The sequence below is a fragment of the Salvia miltiorrhiza genome, chromosome 8 (assembly GCF_028751815.1).
Source record: "Salvia miltiorrhiza cultivar Shanhuang (shh) chromosome 8, IMPLAD_Smil_shh, whole genome shotgun sequence".
In the NCBI taxonomy this organism is placed as follows: Eukaryota; Viridiplantae; Streptophyta; class Magnoliopsida; order Lamiales; family Lamiaceae; genus Salvia; species Salvia miltiorrhiza.
Genome location: NC_080394.1, coordinates 58,045,774 through 58,064,769, shown reverse-complemented (window position 1 = coordinate 58,064,769; position 18,996 = coordinate 58,045,774). Strand labels below are relative to the sequence as shown.

The 18,996-nt window shown below is 39.2% G+C and overlaps 2 protein-coding genes across 2 annotated transcripts; one reads left to right on the top strand and one right to left on the bottom strand.

Annotated features, from left to right (window-relative positions):
* Positions 1–14: 14 nt before the first annotated feature.
* LOC130999559 (non-specific lipid transfer protein GPI-anchored 14-like) lies at positions 15–1,206 on the bottom strand. The gene is made up of 3 exons (XM_057925119.1): positions 734–1,206; positions 514–612; positions 15–353 (listed from the first exon to the last, which is right to left on the bottom strand). The coding sequence occupies exons 1-3, from the start codon at positions 1,065–1,067 to the stop codon at positions 211–213; spliced, it is 576 nt and encodes a 191-aa protein (XP_057781102.1). The 5' UTR covers positions 1,068–1,206; the 3' UTR covers positions 15–210.
* A 12,539-nt stretch (positions 1,207–13,745) lies between these two features.
* On the top strand, positions 13,746–14,802 carry LOC130998835 (uncharacterized protein At2g29880-like). The gene is made up of 3 exons (XM_057924241.1): positions 13,746–14,141; positions 14,205–14,575; positions 14,631–14,802. Exons 1-3 carry the CDS (start codon positions 13,746–13,748, stop codon positions 14,800–14,802), a joined length of 939 nt encoding a protein of 312 aa, XP_057780224.1.
* The last annotated feature ends 4,194 nt before the right edge of the window (positions 14,803–18,996 follow it).

The following is an 18,996-nucleotide window of genomic DNA, read 5'->3' as shown; positions in this document are numbered from 1 at the left end:
CAATTTGAATGACCTTTGACAATAAGGGCTCCCACTATTTATTTATTCTCAAAACATAAGAATAATATTACAAAGGTATTCTCTAATATAAAAACATTTAAAAACAACCTAAATATCTAAGCTAACCTCACCCTTGACATTGTTATGCAAAGTAAGATAAAATAAAGGAGAAAAATTATGCAAATGATAAACAAAAACACTCTTTCGACATTAACGATTCATGAAAATGTGAAGTGCACCCATAGCTATGAATACTCCTACAACCCTTTGAGCCTCTATCAAGATCTTCTTCTCTCCTCCGTCACTCTTTTCATTAGCAGTTGTCGATGCAGATGAATCACTCGACGAGCTTGCTTTATTTCGAAAAATAGTGAAAAAAATGAGAAGTAATTCAAAAAAAAAAAACGTAAATAGTTAGTTGAGACAATAAATGCAAAGTGCATGACTTGTGACATGTGTATTAATTTGTTTTTAAAGATCCAATAGTAATTTATGCAATAATTTCATACATACCGGTAGGAGTAGTAGTTGTGGTGTTGCTTTTGCTAGCACTCTTTGCAAAATCATCAAACACCTTAGCATCCGGTGAATTTGGTGGTAGATGAAGAAGAGCTGCATGAAATCGACTCACATCTAGTTAATATTTGTCTTAGTCATTAACCCCTTATCGCTTGGCCAACACACACACTGATGCATGTATTTTTATAGGGGGGTGGGGGGAGGGGCAACTTACTTGGACACTCTGTGATGGACTCGTTGACGGGGGCCTTGCATTTGGCGGGGAGGGAGAGGGCGAGGGTGGCGTTGATCTTGAACCCTAGACTCGGGTCGTTTCGATCTTTGATCAAAATGCAGATGCACTCGCGGCTATCTCTCAAGACTTGTTTGAAGCCAGTGCAACAATCGCTCGCGGGGGCCTTGGACTCCCCGGTCACATAGGGCAGGCATGTTGCCAGCCCTATTAGTTGATTTTCACATTTTTCTCTATCTTCCTTTACATCACACTCTGCAAAATTCAATAGAATAAGCATCGAGATGCATACCAAGCAAAAGTTTTGAAACTCCATTTTGCTATAACTTAGAGAGAGAGAGAGACTTATAGAATGTTACTTATATAATATACTATTTGCTTTTCTAGTTTGCAGTAGCAGCTTGTAAAGGGAGTTAGAGGTGGGGTTGGGGGAAGTTGGGAAATTTAATTTTCTTGGTTTAGAGTTATCTAGGTCTTCTTTTATTCAAATTCGAATTTTATTAAAAAATGTACTCCATCCGTCCCATGAAGCATGACACACTTCTTTTCGGCACGAGAATTAAGAAATTGATATTTTGTGTGTTAAGTGTGGTAGGTGAAAAAGTGAAAATGTGAATAAAGGGTAAATTTTTTGCCATTTTTAGAAACGTGTCATGCTTCGTGGGACAGACCAAATAAGAAACTGTGTCATGCTTCGTGGGACGGAGGGAGTATCTTCTTCCTTTATTTTACCCCGATAATATAAAATCAAAATACATAATAATGTATCTGCGAGAAATATATGGAATATAACTTATGCTGGCTTTTTTTAAGTACATTGATGGTTACATACAATAAAGTGTATTGTATATAATACTACTTTGACATTGTAAAATAAAATTAAGGATACATTTACTTTGGTTGTAAAATTTTCATTGGAAAATAATGGATACGAAAATATGTGAAAATATTATCTTTTTTTTTCATTTTTTTTAGCATGTTTATTATAGATGAAAAGATGAGAAAATATTGGAAAATATTTTCACACCACTACCCAAAAGTAATATTATCCAATAGTGGAGACAAAATGAGTGAAAATGAATTGTTCAAAAAAAATATTTCATCATACTTGAAGAAAAAATTTCTATCATAATAAATATATAAAAATAATGAAAAAATAATAAAAAATATATATTTTCTCACATTTTCTATCAAAGTAAACACACCCTAATAAAAAAATATGATACATTCTTTAATGTATGTTTTTTGAAGATAGAACAAAACTATGATAAAATAAGAGCTCCTTTCCACTTTTATCAGCTCTAGCATTTAGCTATCTATATAACTAAATATCATAATTAGATTCTAAATAATATTATAGCCTACTATTTTTTTTTTGAAACCATATTATAGCCTACTATTGAAGTGCTATGGATATGCCAACGCAAACTATAATGGTAGATTTCAATCATGTGTCACAATTGGACACTTGTCAAGAATCATGAGAGGGTTAAGTTTTCCTTTATAATAAATAGGAAAAAAATAAAAAGAGTTTCTATATATAACACAAAAAACAGAGTTTTAAATGAAGGGTTGCAAAAGTAGTTCTCTAAGCTATATTTGTTATGTTACCTGAAAAAAAATAAGAAGTTATATTTGTTATGTATCAAATGATTTGACAAAAGCGTTACTGTCCAACCAGAAATTTCTAATGCAAAAATAAATTATTATGTGGTCCTCAAAATTGTGTAATTAATGATAATTTAATCTTTGCCAGCGGCTCGTGGGACTAAAATTTGTGTTTTTTGTTATTGCTTTTTTTAATAAAAAATTATATTATCCAAAACACAATATTCATAATTCAAGTGATTGGCTGAAACTAGCTAAAATGTATCTAATATTATCCTTTTTCCATAACATAAATAAATAAATTCATAAGCAAACTTAAAAAGGATAAAAAAAAGTTTGGTTACAATAGAATTATATTACTACTTCCTTCAAAAAAAAAATTATATTACTACTATATATGGTAAAAGATTTTTAGTCTATTTTGTCATGATAATATTTTATAAAAATATGTAGTAACGATTATTGAGACCGTTTTGCATAGTTTTACCATTAATTGATGATATATACAGTATATATATGTATAGCACATTAAATATTTTTTTTTCCGTTCACATTAAATATATTTCACCTAGAAATAAATTCACCAAAATTGTAGATGAATGGACCGAACCAAACGTGGCTTGTTGCGACCTATCACCCATCATCATAAATATTCCATGTATTAATCAATAATCACTCAAATAGTGAAAATTATTTATGTTAATTGAAAAATATATAATTATGAAACCCTTTGCTAATTATATTAAACATTCCACGATAAAATTGATAACGAGGGAGAACAATCTGGCTAAATCAACATCAAAACTTCAATCAATTTTGAGTTTGAACGATAATTAAAATTAACAAAATAACGAAATACAATTTAATTAAATAGGCTTCATAAGAGCATCCGCATCGGTTACACGATAGCGGCCTACTCGTGTAAGGCTGCTATCGTGTAAGCCGATGCAGCCCTCACTTACACGAGGGCTACACGTTCTATCGTGTAGCCTGGCGCGTGTTTTACACGCGCCTTTATAAAAAAAATCGAATATTTGAATTTTGAATTTGAAGGCAGCTTTGACGGCCTCGGTTTCCGTGCAAATTTGACCGTTCGAATTTATTTATTTATTTATTTTTAAATTTTTTTCTTCTCTTTATATTCTCTCTTCCTCCTTCTTCTTCCTCACTTTCACTCCACAATTCTCCTCTTTCAATCTACACCTTTTCAAGTCTTTTCTTCTGTTTTCTTCCGACAATGGTGGAATCCGACCACGGTTCTTCGTCTGATTCATCTGATGGTGTAGCTCACGCGATCATGGAGGAGATAGAGTTGCAGAAACAATTGCTTGCTCAAATCTACACCCAACCGGCGTCAGAGTCGGGACGTGTTAAACGTCCCCGGTCTTACGTCCACCGTGATCGAAAGGAAGCCCACCTACATCTTATGCAAGACTACTTCGACGACAATCCGACGTACGGACCTACATTTTTCCGACGGCGTTTTCGAATGCAGAAGGAGCTGTTCTTGTGCATCGTCGAGGCTGTTCAAGGTGAAGATACTTACTTCCAGATGACCACTGATGCAATAGGTCGGGACTCTCTCTCCCCGTTGCAGAAATGCACGTCGGCTATCCGCCAGTTAGCCACCGGCGTCAGTGCGGATACTTTTGACGAGTATCTCAAAGTCGCCGACTCCACTGGGCGTGTATGCCTCAAGAAGTTCTGCAAGGCAGTCATCCGGGCTTTTGGAGCCCATTATCTGCGTCGTCCAACGCCGAAGGACATCACACGCCTTACCCAGATGCACGAGGCGTGACACAGATTTCCCGGGATGCTCGGGATTCTTGATTGTATGCATTGGGGGTGGAAGAATTGCCTTAAGGCGTGGCACAGCGCATATACACGCGGTGATCAAGGGGAGCCAACCTTGATCTTGGATGCCGTTGCATCCCACGATCTGTGGATTTGGCATGCCTTCTTCAGTGTCGCTGGTTCGAACAACGACATCAACGTTCTCAACCAGTCGCCTTTCTTCGCCGACGTGTTGGATGGAACGGCCCCGCCCGTGCTCTTTCAGGCGAACCATCGCTACTACCAGATGGGCTACTACTTGTGCGACGGCATATATCCGGAGTGGCGTTGCTTCGTCAAGAGTCCACCGATGGCGACAAATCAGAAGGAGGCGAGGTTCAAGAAGATGCAAGAATCGGCACGAAAGGATGTCGAACGTGCCTTTGGAGTCCTTCAAGCTCGGTGGGGAATCATTCGCAGTCCCGCGCGGAATTGGTACCTGGAGCACCTCCGGGACACCATGTTGTGTTGCATCATTCTCCACAACATGATTGTGGAGCACGAAGGTGAAGGAGCAACCAATTGGAGAGATGACGACGCGGGAAATGAGGCGTCTAGCAGTGACTCGAGCAACCCCAGTTTCCTTCGAGGAATATGTGCAAAGAGATACCCTTCTCCGAGATAGGCAGTTGCACGCCGCGCTCCAATATGATTTGATGGAGCATGTTTGGGCACGTTTCGGTCCTCTAGGGCCGGAATAATTATTTGTAGGATTTGTTTTTATTTTATTAAGTTTTATGTAATTTTGAGGATTTTAAAATTAATGCAATTTAAATTTGAAGTAAATTGTGTGATTTAAATTTATGAAATTAAACTTAAATGAAAAATGAAAAAATCAAAACTAAAAAAATCATTTAGGCTATCATGTAACACCAATGCAGCCTCTTTACACCATGTGGTCCCCCTCATAAAGTAAGTTATCATATAAGTTATCATGTAACACCAATGCGAATGCTCTAAACACCCCATTAATTTTGAGTTTCGATATATAAAAAATTAGGAGAGACAAATATTGAGATATAATTGAAATTATGTAAAGCAGGATATTCAAATATGATGGGTTCAAATTATATCAAAAATTTCTCAAATTTAACACATAATTAATTTCACAAGAGTGGTTTTGTGTCGTTGCTATCTTCCACATGTTCTATTCATCTTACTAAATATAAATAAAATGGATCCAATACATATGTAGTTATATGACAAAGACATATCGTTATAACGTTAATCAATCAAACACCAAATGGTAATTATAAATAAATTTTATCCAAAAAAATAACACGACATTAAAAATATTATTCACATATGCAATCGTGACATTACACGTTACAACGTTAATAAATCAAATGGTAGTATTGATCCAACTCCCAACTACACGTAATGCATTAAAACATTAATCAATCACCATCACCTTTATTTCTGTGCAGATCTTGAATTCCTTTAAACGACATTTATTTGCTTATAAAAATTATTTTAAAGCTAAATAAGCCAGCAAATTTAGGCCAATAAATTTTGAGGCAAAATTTAAAGTGCCCATTCTCTTATGCAAAATTTGAAAAATGCTCTCTCTTACTATGTAAAGCACTCCATGCCCTAAATGTGTGAACTGCCGAAAATGCCCATAGATTGTGATGGATGTGCATTGTTTTCCGCAAAAGGTCTTACACATCTATGACAAAAGTTGTTAAAGTGTAAGAAAAACATCAATGTCATGAATTAAAGATTGAAATCGGTCAAATTATTGTTGGAACAAGTGAAAGACTGACACAAAAAACAATATTTATTTATTTTTGAATTAAAATCGAAGGTTTTACAAGTAAATCGTACGCTAATTAATCAATGGAAAATAAATACTAAAAATTAACACAATCGATATTAGCACTCAAAACACACATTGGAACAAAAATAAAATATGTCCGACCGAAAAAAACAAGTGTCCGACCGGACACAAGGTTTTACCGGTCGGACACATATTTGTTCCGATCGGACAGATGTTTTTTTGGTTCCATTGTGTGTTTTGAGTGCTAATATCGATTGTGTTAATTTTTAGTATTTATATTCCATCGATTAATTAGCCTTCAATTAACGGACATAATTTTTTTTAAAAAAAAATTGATGATAAACGACAAATATGATGTGAAATAGCTTTGTCAGTAAAGTATTCATGTCAAACACTCTAATTTCATTGAAATTCACGTGAAATGAAGGAATCTTTGTTTATATATGAGTGAATTCTCTCATCCGATAGAAATGCTCTCATCCGAACACTCAAAGTGAAAAAACACTCAAACTCAATAGAAATTCTAATATTTTCCAAGTGGTGAAGCTATTATTTGTGAATTCTCTCATCCGAACGTTTAAAGGTATGTCATTTTACGTTTGAAATGTAATTTAAGTTGGTTATTGTTTATTTTCAATGTTTTGTTTTATCCTATATGCTTATGTGAATTATTAGCATATTATAGCATACTATGATTTAAAGCTACGTTTGAAGGAAATACATGTGAATTAGAGCACATTCTATCATGTTTTAAAGTATTAATTAGTAATTATTACTTACATTTTAGTTCTATACATATATCTTGCTACATAACTCATGTTAATATGCTCGAAAATCATGTGTTCGCCCGGACAAGTGTCCTTGAAAATGTGTCCGGCCGTGTGTAATTATATATTATGTAATACACGGCCGGACACATTTCCTCGGAAACTTTCCCGGGCGGACAGATGCTTTTCGAGTGTATTAACATGTTATATGTTGTATTTTTACATTTTATTCCATTTACATCATATATTTATTTATTTATTATTTTTTCTGTAGATGAATGAATATGGGAGATACTTTTTGGTTAATTATGGAGGTGGCTTCAATGGTTATGAGTACATCGGCGGCTCTTCAAAGAGTTTGCATATTTTCGGAGACACAATGGCCACTACGGTGTACATGATAAATCACCTGATGTTGGAGAATTCATTGAGCACTAATTACAGCTTGTATTATTTGACGAAGGGATTAAATGGTAGGGTATACAGTAAAAATCTTCTTGCCGATGACAATGATTTGCTTTAGTTGCTGGTGTCCCAGCCACATTTTCCTGAGATTTATGTTGTCGAAGACGATTATAGTGGAGGAGTGTATGTTCCTTCATTCGATCTCCCTCAATCTTCCGGGTATGGAGGTGAATCCAGTGCAACATTCGAAGGTGGGGACGGATTGGAAGCAATCCAAAGATATGCTTATTTAGACCTATCAGCCGGAGATTCACCGGCGCAAGAAATTGTTGAACCGTCAGTCACTTGGGGTAATGATCAGTCAACGGGTTGGCCTTCATGGGATGAGCCAAATTCGTACCATTACGATCACCTAACAACTGATCGTTGTTGGGGTCCAGCTGATGATCAATATACGTACGAGCCTCAGTTTGTGGAGAATGCTGGTAATGTAGATGAAGATTATGTTCCATCGTCTGAAGCCGAGACTGATACAAGCGCCTCTGAAGACTTGTCGGAGCCAGAGAACGTGAGAAGGGCGGGGATTGAATATGCAGGTTGGCAGAATTTGCAGATCGATGACGATGATGACGAACAGATTACTGGAGCAGATGAACTAACTAATTGGTTAGTTCTGGTTATCCCGTTGGACGCTGCAGTGGCACTTGTGGATATTGAAGATTATTAGCTACTGCCCCGGGAGTTGTCAAAGAATATGTATTTCAATAGCAAAGATGATCTGATCGTTGCAATCGGTCTGTGGAACATGAAGCAGGGCAAGGAATTTTCTGTCACCAAATCAGACAGCAGACGAATTTACTTCAAATGCAAGCATTCAGATACGTGCCCCTTCAAGCTCCATGCATCGTCACAAGATGGAGCCATTTGGGGAGTGTATAAGTTCACCAATGAGCACTCATGCGACGGTGAGCTAGGGCGCGTAGCGCGAATAAAGGCCCCCGCAAAAGTCGTCGCAACATATTTAGCACAGAAAATACACGACGACTGCGAGATCTTGAAGCCGAAGGCCATCCAGCTGGAGCTGCGACTGAGCCCAGGGAGTAGTGGTGTGTATTTGTGTGTTGTAACAGTTAATGATATTGATTGAATTATCTTATTATTCGATAAGCTGAAATGATTAACTGGAAATAAAGTTCGTTGAATAACCAAATAGAACCACACATGAATGTAACAATATACAACACTATGTAAAACCAAGTCTATTGCTTCGGGCCTTCCAAGTTTCACACAACGAAAATATAGATCTAGCAATCTTGCTCTTATATGCCCTCACGTTGCTATTACCCCACTCAATGGATGGAGAGCCAGATATCAGTCGTTCAGCATACATGCAGATGAAAGGCCCGCAGCTGACAGCGTCCTGCTGCTGAAACTGAACCTCCGCTGGAGCAAACTCCGCCGTCATAATTGGCCACCTCTCCTTTGCCACTGTCGCATCAATGGATGTGTCGTCTAGCCACTTCGACAACTGAAGGACAACTGGCAACAATCTCAGTAAAGGTACTAGGTCACCATATCGAGCCCTTTGATTTTGAACACTAAGATTGTGGAATACTGGGTCATAGACTTCGCAAACAGCTTCTCCTAACCGAATCCGACATAGGATAAAATGGTGGCCAATTATGACTGGCATGAGAACCTATGACAAACCACAATGAATTGATAAGAAACAACGATAAAGCACAAATGACTAATGACAAATAATTGTTTAACTGATTACCTGTGTGGCATCCATCCATCCTATTTGACCAGGAGAAAGTTCATGGCCCCGAAGTGCTTTTCCACGTACAGCGCAGATCCAGTCTATCTCAGGCTCCCAATCATCAGCCATTGCTGTACTAGTCAATACATGATACTCCCTAGGGCCGAACTCACTTCCTGCCCACTTCTCAATCTGAGCGTCCCACTCTTTCTTGAGGTATATCTACAGATCAAATAAGTAATTAATAATTTATATCCGCACCAATGAAAACATATAAATAATGAAAGTTTACTTACAAACCAATCCGTGTCTACTATGACTGTGTTATTCATATTTACGTCATCAAGTAAATCCAGGGAATCTCTAAGTCTATTTCTCAAGCTCAAAAAATACAAGTCAATATCCTGCAACAAAGTTAAAATCAGAAAGTTAGTAGAAAATAATTTAACAATGTTAAAATCAATATATTATTTACCCCAGTTGTGAATTCCTGGCTGACATTCTCCACCCGCGCGAAGTCGTCGTACTCCCGCACACCACCACTGGCCTTGATATACACCTCACCAGCCCTACTCGCTCGATATCTAGCAACCCACTTCTCATAATGGTCACTGCAGTGTTGTGTCACTGGACGTGGCATTCGGCTATTAACCCAGGGCGATCTCTGAAAGTTAGACGGACGCCTCACCCTCTGACTACGACGCGGTGGCTGCTCTGCCGGCGGCTGCTCTGCCTGGTGCTGCAGCAGCAGTGCCTGTGGCTGCTCTGCCTGTGGCTCAGGCTCCTCCGTTTGAGCCTGCCCTGCAGAATTAGACTGTCCCACTCATATGGTGCAACAGAAGTGAGCGGCTCAGCAAAGAATATCGAGGGCTCTGTCCTATACTGCGGCTTCAGGAATGGGGAAGAGCCATGAGGGTAGACATAGGTCGACCAGTCAAAAGTCTGTTGTGCCGGTGTGTAGTCGCCCTGACCAGACTGTATCATGGCCCGCCACTGCTCGTTGTAATCCGGGGTCTCTGCTGGGCGAGAATCATAATCTGAAGGGCGTGCAACATAATGCTGGGCCTCTGGATGGCGTGGTTCCTCATCGCGGGGGTCGTCGTCGCAGGGACGTGAAACGCTTGGCCCTGAAGCGTCGGGCCCTGAAGCACTGGGTGGGGCTCTGTGCTTTGGAGGAGACCGTCACTGGTAATCATCAGGGGACCGTCGCTGGTCATCATCATCAGGGGCGTCAGACCCTCGGAAATGTTAGCTCTTGTTGCACCTATCCTTTTTGCCCTTGCCCTTCAGTTTATCCAGGAATTTGCCGAAGGCCTTCTTAATCTCCTGACGGATCGTCTTCTTCACCCACTTACGGTCCACCTCACCCTCGCTGGGACTGGATACAGTCCGAGATCCGCTTGACGATGAAGAAGTATGCGGCGCTGGGTGCTTTCTCGGATCTACTGAATGACGAGCCGGCTCGTGGGGTCGAGCATCCCTCACAGGGCCCCGAACACTGTGACTGCGAGTCATACGAGGTTGTCTAGGTACATCATCCTCGTCCCCGCGCTCCTCCACAACACGGGCTCTGGTGTGCTGTGGAAATTGGACACCCCGAGCTAATGGGTTGTCGGGGGGCCTGAAGCTCACCGAGAGTTCGCCCGGTGTCAGCGCTGATATGAAGTAGTGACTCGCCAGATCGTCACCATCGGGCTCCAGGGGCAGGACACCACCCTAGAAAGCAACATAGATAATATATTAGAACATAAGTAAAACAGTAACGATGAAACACTAACTCTGAAATAACTGATTACCTGTCCCTCAAATAGATCTCGCAAACCGTGAAGCCGAGGCTTACCCCTGAAAGTCCATCTCAAACATCGAGGGTGCGCTGTCGGATCACCGCTAGATGCTGCCACCATCTGTCCGAGGCCCGGGACGCGCTCCAATGCCCAGACATATAAAGCCCACGAAGGACCGTAGAAGTGATACTTCTCGCCGGTTCCTATCTCTGTCGTATAATGGCATAACATCTTATACGAATACGCGCCCCAGGGGAATCTATCAAATGCAGCCAGATCATCCACCAACACCCAAAGCCACGGCTATACCCGCACATCCAACCCAAGAACAAGGGTGTGAGCCACACACACGAGGACAGCACGAAGGTACAGGCTCTCATCCTCATCATCCACTCGACGATTCAAATTGCACACGCGTTTGATGAGCGCCTGTATGGTCATGGTTTGCCCACCGCAGAATCGTCGGTATACCTCCACACGACTGCAGTCGTGCTGTAAAGTTGCATCGAACATCGATCCCCCGAAATTGAGCCCAGTCACTAATGCGTAGTCCGCAGGGGAAAATCTGACTCGTGCTCCGCACAGAAAGAAGCACATCTCATCGGCTTCTGACACAATCTGCCTCGATACAATCTGATGTAATGCTTTATTGCTCTTCGGACCGGGCCTCCAATCAGAGAAATGCCCAAAACATGATGCTCTAAATCTTCCCAATAACCCTTCATTGCACTGTTCGCCGACCACATTTAAAGTTTCAACCAGCTCCGGAAAATGCGAATCCCTATAGTAGGTGTTGATAGCAACCTCCGTCTGGTCAATAGTGTCGGGACGAAGATATGGGACATTCGCCTATTCATTTACAAAATGAAAACCATATTAAATTCAGTAAAATATTAAAAAATAATACAAATAGGCATAATTAAAAAACTGCAATTTAATTAATACCAAGCAATTTAATTAAACTGCAATTTAATATTAAATTCAGTAATATTAAACTACAATTAAATTCAGTAAAATATTAAAATTCAGTAATTCAGTAAAATAGTAAAATTCGAGTAAAATAGTAAAATTCAGTAAAATATTAAAATAGTAATTCGAGTAATATTAAAATTCAGTAAAATTCTGTAATATTAAAATTCAGTAATATTAAAATATTAAAATTCAGTAAAATTCAACTGCAATTAAATTCAGTAAAATTCAGCAATTTAATATTAAATTCAGTAAAATTCGAGTAATTCAGCAATTTAATATTAAATTCAGTAAAAATTCAGTAAAATATTAAACTACAATTAATACCAAGCAATTTAATTAAATTCGGTAAAATAATAAAAAACTGCAATTTAATTAATACCAAGCAATAACAGTTTCAATAATTAATAATTAAACAATTATAATTAAATTAAATTCAGTAAAATAGTAATAATTAACGTAAACATACAGATAGATTTAATAAAGTATTTTATGCCTAAAGAGCAACTATCCTGCCGGTGAAGTGTCCGGTAAAATGAATCCGGCCGGGTACATTTCAGATTGAAACTGTTCCGGCCGGACGCATTATTCCGGGCATAGTACCGGCCGGATAGTTGTTCTATAGGCATAAAATACTTTATTTTATTAAATTTCACAAAACCCACATAAACAATGCAATGTAATACCCAACAAAACACGCAATAATAATTACTTAAACAAATATAATTAAATTAAATTCAGTAAATTACTAACTGATTAATATAAACATACAACTAATTAAAATGGAATATTTTATGCTAAAAAACGATCGATCCGGCCGGTGAAGTTCCCGGAAAAATCAATCCGGCCGTATGTTTTATTTAAATAATGTACTCGGCCGGACCGATTTATCCGGCCACTTCACTGGCCGGACCGATCGTTTTTTAGCATAAATTATTCTATTCTATTCAATTTCATGAAAATTAAAAATAAAAACCTGTGAAGAAGATGCCATGGATGAGTCCGACGTGCTTCAATGTATTGATCTCTCTCGGTGGGTAAAAAAAAGTGAAGAAACCGATATGTGTGGTGAGTAAAAAACCCTAGTGAAGGAAGGTAAATATAGTGTTAAAAAGTGATTGAAGCCGATTGTATCGGCTTTATGTCTATCAAAAGATAATCAAATTTTTTAGAGAGATATTTTTGTCCTTTATGTATCGGTTCTTGCATAATTCAATTGGTAACATGCATGATTTTTTTGGGTAACAAGCATGCATTTATTTGGGACGGATTTTGAGTATATGTATATATATATATATATATATTTTAAATTTAAAGATATGGATTAAATAACACGATATATATAGGGCATGTTTGACTATATGGTATTGATAATGCAAGTTACACAAACCTAAGTAAATGAAGCTGGGCCTGCTCTAGTTAGGCAGTATAGGGTGTGAGTTTGATAGCGCCTTTTAAAAATCACTTTTCCAGAATTTTTGTGTTTGATATGTATTGGTTAAAATAGGTGTATTACATGTAATTACACATATATCCTCATATTTTTTTAGAATGACAGCCATGTCCTTCTTATGTTCCCGCCGAGCATACACATTTTCGGAGGGAAATCTTGGGAGTATATTACCCAAAAAACACTGTCAATTCCTTATTCCACCCAAATTCTGAGATACGCAAGGGTCGCGAAATTCCAGTCGTAGAGAAACACAGAATTTTCCACAAAATTGGTTCGAGATGAACTCAGCGCAACAAGGTTGCTTCAACTCCTTCTTGATATCGTCGAATTCTTGCTGTACTTTGTCAAATTGATTGTGTGGATTTTATATTCTCTTGTGTTTCCAGTTTTTAGTTTCGTTGATTGGTGTTTTCAGTGTATACTTTGGGATATTGACAATGACGTGTGATACCTAAATAATTTGATGATACTTGATTTTTTGGGTTGATGTAATTACATATGTGCTTGGTCACGTGTGCTTGGGTTTTGTTGTCTTCATTGCCAATTTGTGAGATCTTAATACATTAGAATATATGCGAACTGCTTGTTGGGTTTTGAAAGTCACAAAGATGGCAATACTGTTGTTTAGATGGCATGGAGCTAATATGTTTCTGGTACTCTAACGTGTGGGAAACAGGGAGCTTTGAGTCAGGGCATTTACGTGTAAACAAGACGGATAAAACACGTCGGAGTTGGACGGGTAAGGAGGAAGATATGCTGCTGAGTTCGTTGAAAGAGTTGGTGGCACAAGGATGGAAGTTCGATAACGGCTTCCGGGCAGGGTATCTTAACAAGTTGGAAGAGGCGATGAAGAAGGCGTTTCCGGGTACTGATTTGAAGGGTGTTCCGCATGTCAACTCCAAAATATGCGCGTGGAAAAAACACTACAACAGCCTTGTGTTGATGCTAGCAAATACTGGAGTAGGCTTCAACGTTAATGGGGACCACATGGTTAATTGCACGGATGAACAATGGGAGCACATCGTTATGGTAGTTAGTTTTTTTAGCCACAAATGTATAATATTGAGACTTATTCTGATTTTTTTTTTCCAGAAAGATCAGAACGCACGACTCATGAGATTAAAGTCGTGGCCTATGTTGGATGATTGGAAGGTGGTGTTCGGTCAAGACAGAGCGACAGGAGAGCATGCCGAAGACCTCATGGATGCTGTCACTGACATGTTTCGTCGCAGGAACACTGCTGAAGATACACCCGACGACGTATATCACGTGCAGCTAGATGACATAGAGAATGAGGTTGTGGATGAAAGTGCTAGTCAGTCAAAGAAAGTGGATGAAGGTGCTAGTCAGTCCAAGAAAGTGGATGCAGTCAATAACGGGAACAACAAGAAGCGTAAGGCACGTGATGAAATGAGTGGTGTTTATGAAGCTCTTGTCGAGATCAGCCGTAATACTAACCAAAGGTTTGGAGAGTTTAGTGAACCGCGTTGGATATGAGTTTGACATGGGCCAAGCTAGGAAGGAAGTGTTCGAGCATCTCAATGTGATACCGGGGCTGTCGCTCGAGCAACGCTTTGACATTTGCGAGCTCCTTGCTTATAAGCAAGAGCGTTTGGAGATTTTCCTTGGACTTCCTGCTGATGCGAAACCAGCGTATGCAATGCGTCTTCTCGAAGGTCGAAGCAAGTGATAACACAATGTTTGGTATTTTGTACAGCTGCAAAGGTCTAGTCCTTTTTATATGATGATGCATATATATAGAATAGGTGGTATCTTATGAATTGATATGTCAATTCCTAAGCTTTTTGTAATATTATGTGCCTTTTAATTAGGCAGGTGCTTGCGACTAGAATATGTTATAACGACATTTTGTAAAGTTTTATGCACCGAATTATAAAAGTCTCTTTATATAATCTGTCTACTTGTTTTTTAAGTAATGTTCTGTGAGTTTCATTTATCTTGAGCCTTGAATGTCTTGCTTGTGATGGAGAAAACATATCATATATGCAAGAACAATAGCATAAGTACAGCCCATACTTGGATAGATTTAATAGCATTCCTAATTACAGTGGAGCACATTCAAATACGTGACAATACTACTGTTTGTCATTCTAGTTCATAGCATTAACAAAAAACTTCCCCCTATGATGATTAGACTCCACAAAAAACTAAACCATAGAATATATAATCCATGGCACCAAAAGCTAAAAGCACCAAAATATTGCGAGTACGGGCATGGGCGACGATCGCGTTACTTAAAAGGACTCCAAGACGAGCAGAAGCTTTCCGCACCGGGTGGTTTCGGCGTAACCTCGATGGCATCCCACTGGACATGCAAGTGTCCTTCGTTGTCTTTCACCGGAAAGGTACTAGAACAAGCGTCATCGTCATATAATTTGCGAGAAGCGGCAGGCGGAGGCTTCGCAATAGGTGAGTCAACTTCTTCATCAGACGAGATAGTAATAGTTATCTTCTTGCAAAGTTTCTTCGGTTTTGGCTTTGGCGACTCACTTATGAGTATCACTGTGTGTGAAGCCTCGGTTTTGATTGAGTTGCATCCGAAAAGCATACTTAGCCTAGTACGCCTGAGCGAAGGGATCATCCTACATATTTTGAAAAAAAAAATTCAAGATAAGTACATACTCACGTAGCTTAAAAAGGAAATTCGAATAAAAAATTAAGAGCATTGCTACACCTTGATGACTCGTTCCCAAACAGGTTCAGCGGCGAAGATCGTTTTAGATGGGATGTCCCATTTCGCTCCCGGCGTATTGACTAGCCTGGTAAACGTGGTGAACCGTCCCTCGAGGAAGGTAACTCGCTCCTCGACCTCAGCGAGACTCACGTTGGTTCCTAAAGCGTCGTTCATAGCTCCCATGGCTGCACGGACGGCGTAAGGTGACTGGTGTGGAGGCGTTGGGAAACATGATTGCTCCATCGCATTGAGCTGACATAATAGCATAGCATCCATCGCCGACGACCATTTGAAGTCGTAGAAGAAGCACTCCTGAGGATGGATATCGTCAAACTTCATGGTGAAGGGAGAACTGATTTCCTTGTGTTTTTCTTTGGTGTAAGTTCTTCTTCGTACTGTGATCAAATGCTGGGAGAGGTTGTCTATATATATCACCTAAAAAGTGGGTAGGTAGTAATGGCCCAGCTGTTGAGTGTTAACTATAGAAATTGGCGGTGCATCGCATTGAGTATGTGTAATTAAATGAGCTGCTCGCTTGTGTAGCAGCCTGTGACATGTAAAAATGATGGACGTGACAATTACATAAGGTGGTGCAGTCCTTGTAATAAATGGTTATGCATTCAAGTGGGCATGTCATTAATGCAAAAACCTACTAAACCCACTAATACAACTATAAATACTGTTGAGTTTAATTAATAAATATTTGTGCAGGCCTTTGGGCGAGTTGATTCTATCAACTCACGTGTAGAAAGAGGGGGTGTAGAGCTGGTCTTGTAACATTTTTTCCTATCTTCCATCAATTTCCTGAATGTGGGAAGTGCAGCAGTTCACATCCAAACAATGAGGTTCTCTTGCTCGCTCAACTGTTATCGAATACAAAGATAATATATTATTCTCTAGAATCAACAAAACCTGTTGGTGATGCATCCTATTATTAAATCTAGGAAATGGATGATGAGGATGAGGATAGGAGGAATAAATCTAGGAAATGGATGATGATCAGAATCAAAGAATGGAGACTACAAGAGGGGAAATGTGCAGTTGCTGGTGAAATAATTGGTGTCATTTTACATGTTATTAATCAGCCAATGCATAAGAACCGATCCCAATTAGAGATTGAATGCCACCAGTGATAAATTTCAAATAGGGAAGAGATTTATTTCAGTAATAAAATAAAAGAGAAGAGTCACATGATGATTAAAGTGATCGTCTCCATTCATAGTCACAGATATCTCCATTCATATAATACTTCTTCATTGCCTAAGTCCAAGATAACAAAATGACAGAATGTTCCATACACATGGCACCATACACAATATATTAGAACATTTTTGCAACAACAATCCCAAGCAAAAACGCACAAAATGACAGTAAAATGAACTTGATTTGTCCATCAGAAGCATCCCTTTCATAAAAAGCCTGCATTTGCGAGGCATTGCGCAGGTTCTCTACAGGTAGATATTGCTAGCCTTTCACACCTCAGTGTTGCAGCAAGTATTGCTGCCACATTTCATGTGCGATGGCATTCCTATTAGCAGTCCACTCTTGGGATGGCTCGACTGCATCAATGTAAACTTCGTGTTCTGGCTCAGCATATTAATTGTTTGTGGGTAGGTTGTCAAATGCATGCTCAATTGGATCTACATCCATCTCATTTCTTATGAAGTTGTTAAGTAAAAAACAGGCACTGATAAGCCTATTTTGAACCTTAACTGAGTAGAAAGTCGTGCTCCGCAGTATCCCCCACCTCATTTTCATCACCCCAAAAGCACGCTCTATGATATTGCGAGCTTTTGCATGACGCAAGTTGAATAACTCTTCAGCATTTTGCGGACGCGCCGCCGTTGGCCCCCATTCTTTCAGGTGGTAACGTACGCCCTTGTAAGGCGTCAAAAATCCCTCTGAGTTGGCATATCCATTGTCACACAAGTAGTATGACCCTAAAACACAAATACAGAACTGGATTTAGAGTCACATAAGCAACAACACATATATTCATAGCAAATGAACACGGTACAAGAGGCACTATACCTCTTGGCACTTTGAAGCCGTTGGCTCGGGTAAGAGCATCGCGTAACACCCTAGAGTCTGCTGCTGAGCCCTCCCATCCGGGTAAAACGTACACAAATTTAAGATTTTGATTACAAACAGCTAGAGTGTTTGTTGAAATTTGTCCTTTCCGAGTTCTATATCGCGGCTTATCGCTATTAGGCACCATCACATTGATATAAGTCCCGTCTAACGCACCGAGACACCCCTGAAAACACCAAATTGCAATATAGTCAGCAGCCTGCTTATGTAACTGACAAATCTATGTGTAATATACATTTATATCAAATTTGAGGCAATACTATATCAAATTTGAGGCAGGTATTACCTTGAACCATTTCCATCGCGAGTCATCGGAGTTTGCTGGAACAGGAGTCGGTTTAACAAGCAATAGCACGTGTAAGCTTAATATCGCTCTGAGAACAGCATGTATGTAATGCGAAACCGTCTGACCCGACCTCCAAAAGTTAAACTTAACCACCCTATTCTTCTTGTGATGAGCAAGCACAGATAAAAACATTGCCACTTGCTCTTCAACCGTTACATGTCTACCATCTTTAAGTCCGCCCAAATATCTCAACAACTGAACCAATCTCCCAAAGGTATTCCTATCCATCCGCAGGTTTATGATACAATTCGTATCACTAAAGTCTATCATCCTATTCAAGTACTTAACTTGGTCAGGTATTCTATGGAGCATCCCATAAGGCTCAGCCAATACTCGACGTTTTCTTTTTCGTGACCTAGACTTCTCTATGCAATCAACCACAACCACTAGCTGCAACAATTGTTCCTGCAATAACTCCTCAACAGCCATACACACAAACGAGTTTCTACGCCTCAAATTAGACAGTAGTTTCTGTCTACTCACAGACTCCATGTTCTAGCACAAAATGGAACTGTTATGTACACTAGTGCATATTCAACAAAATGAAAGTGAGTAAACGACAACAAGCATATCCAGCTAAAAACAATAACATCCACGACCACATTTATCGGACCACCACAATCAAGCACAAGAACAAGTAACAAAAATAGATATGTGCACCTAAAATTGAATATCTACGACAAACAAGCACATGAGCAGGCAACAAACATACTATAACTCACTCTAAACACGACACACAATTCGATATCACA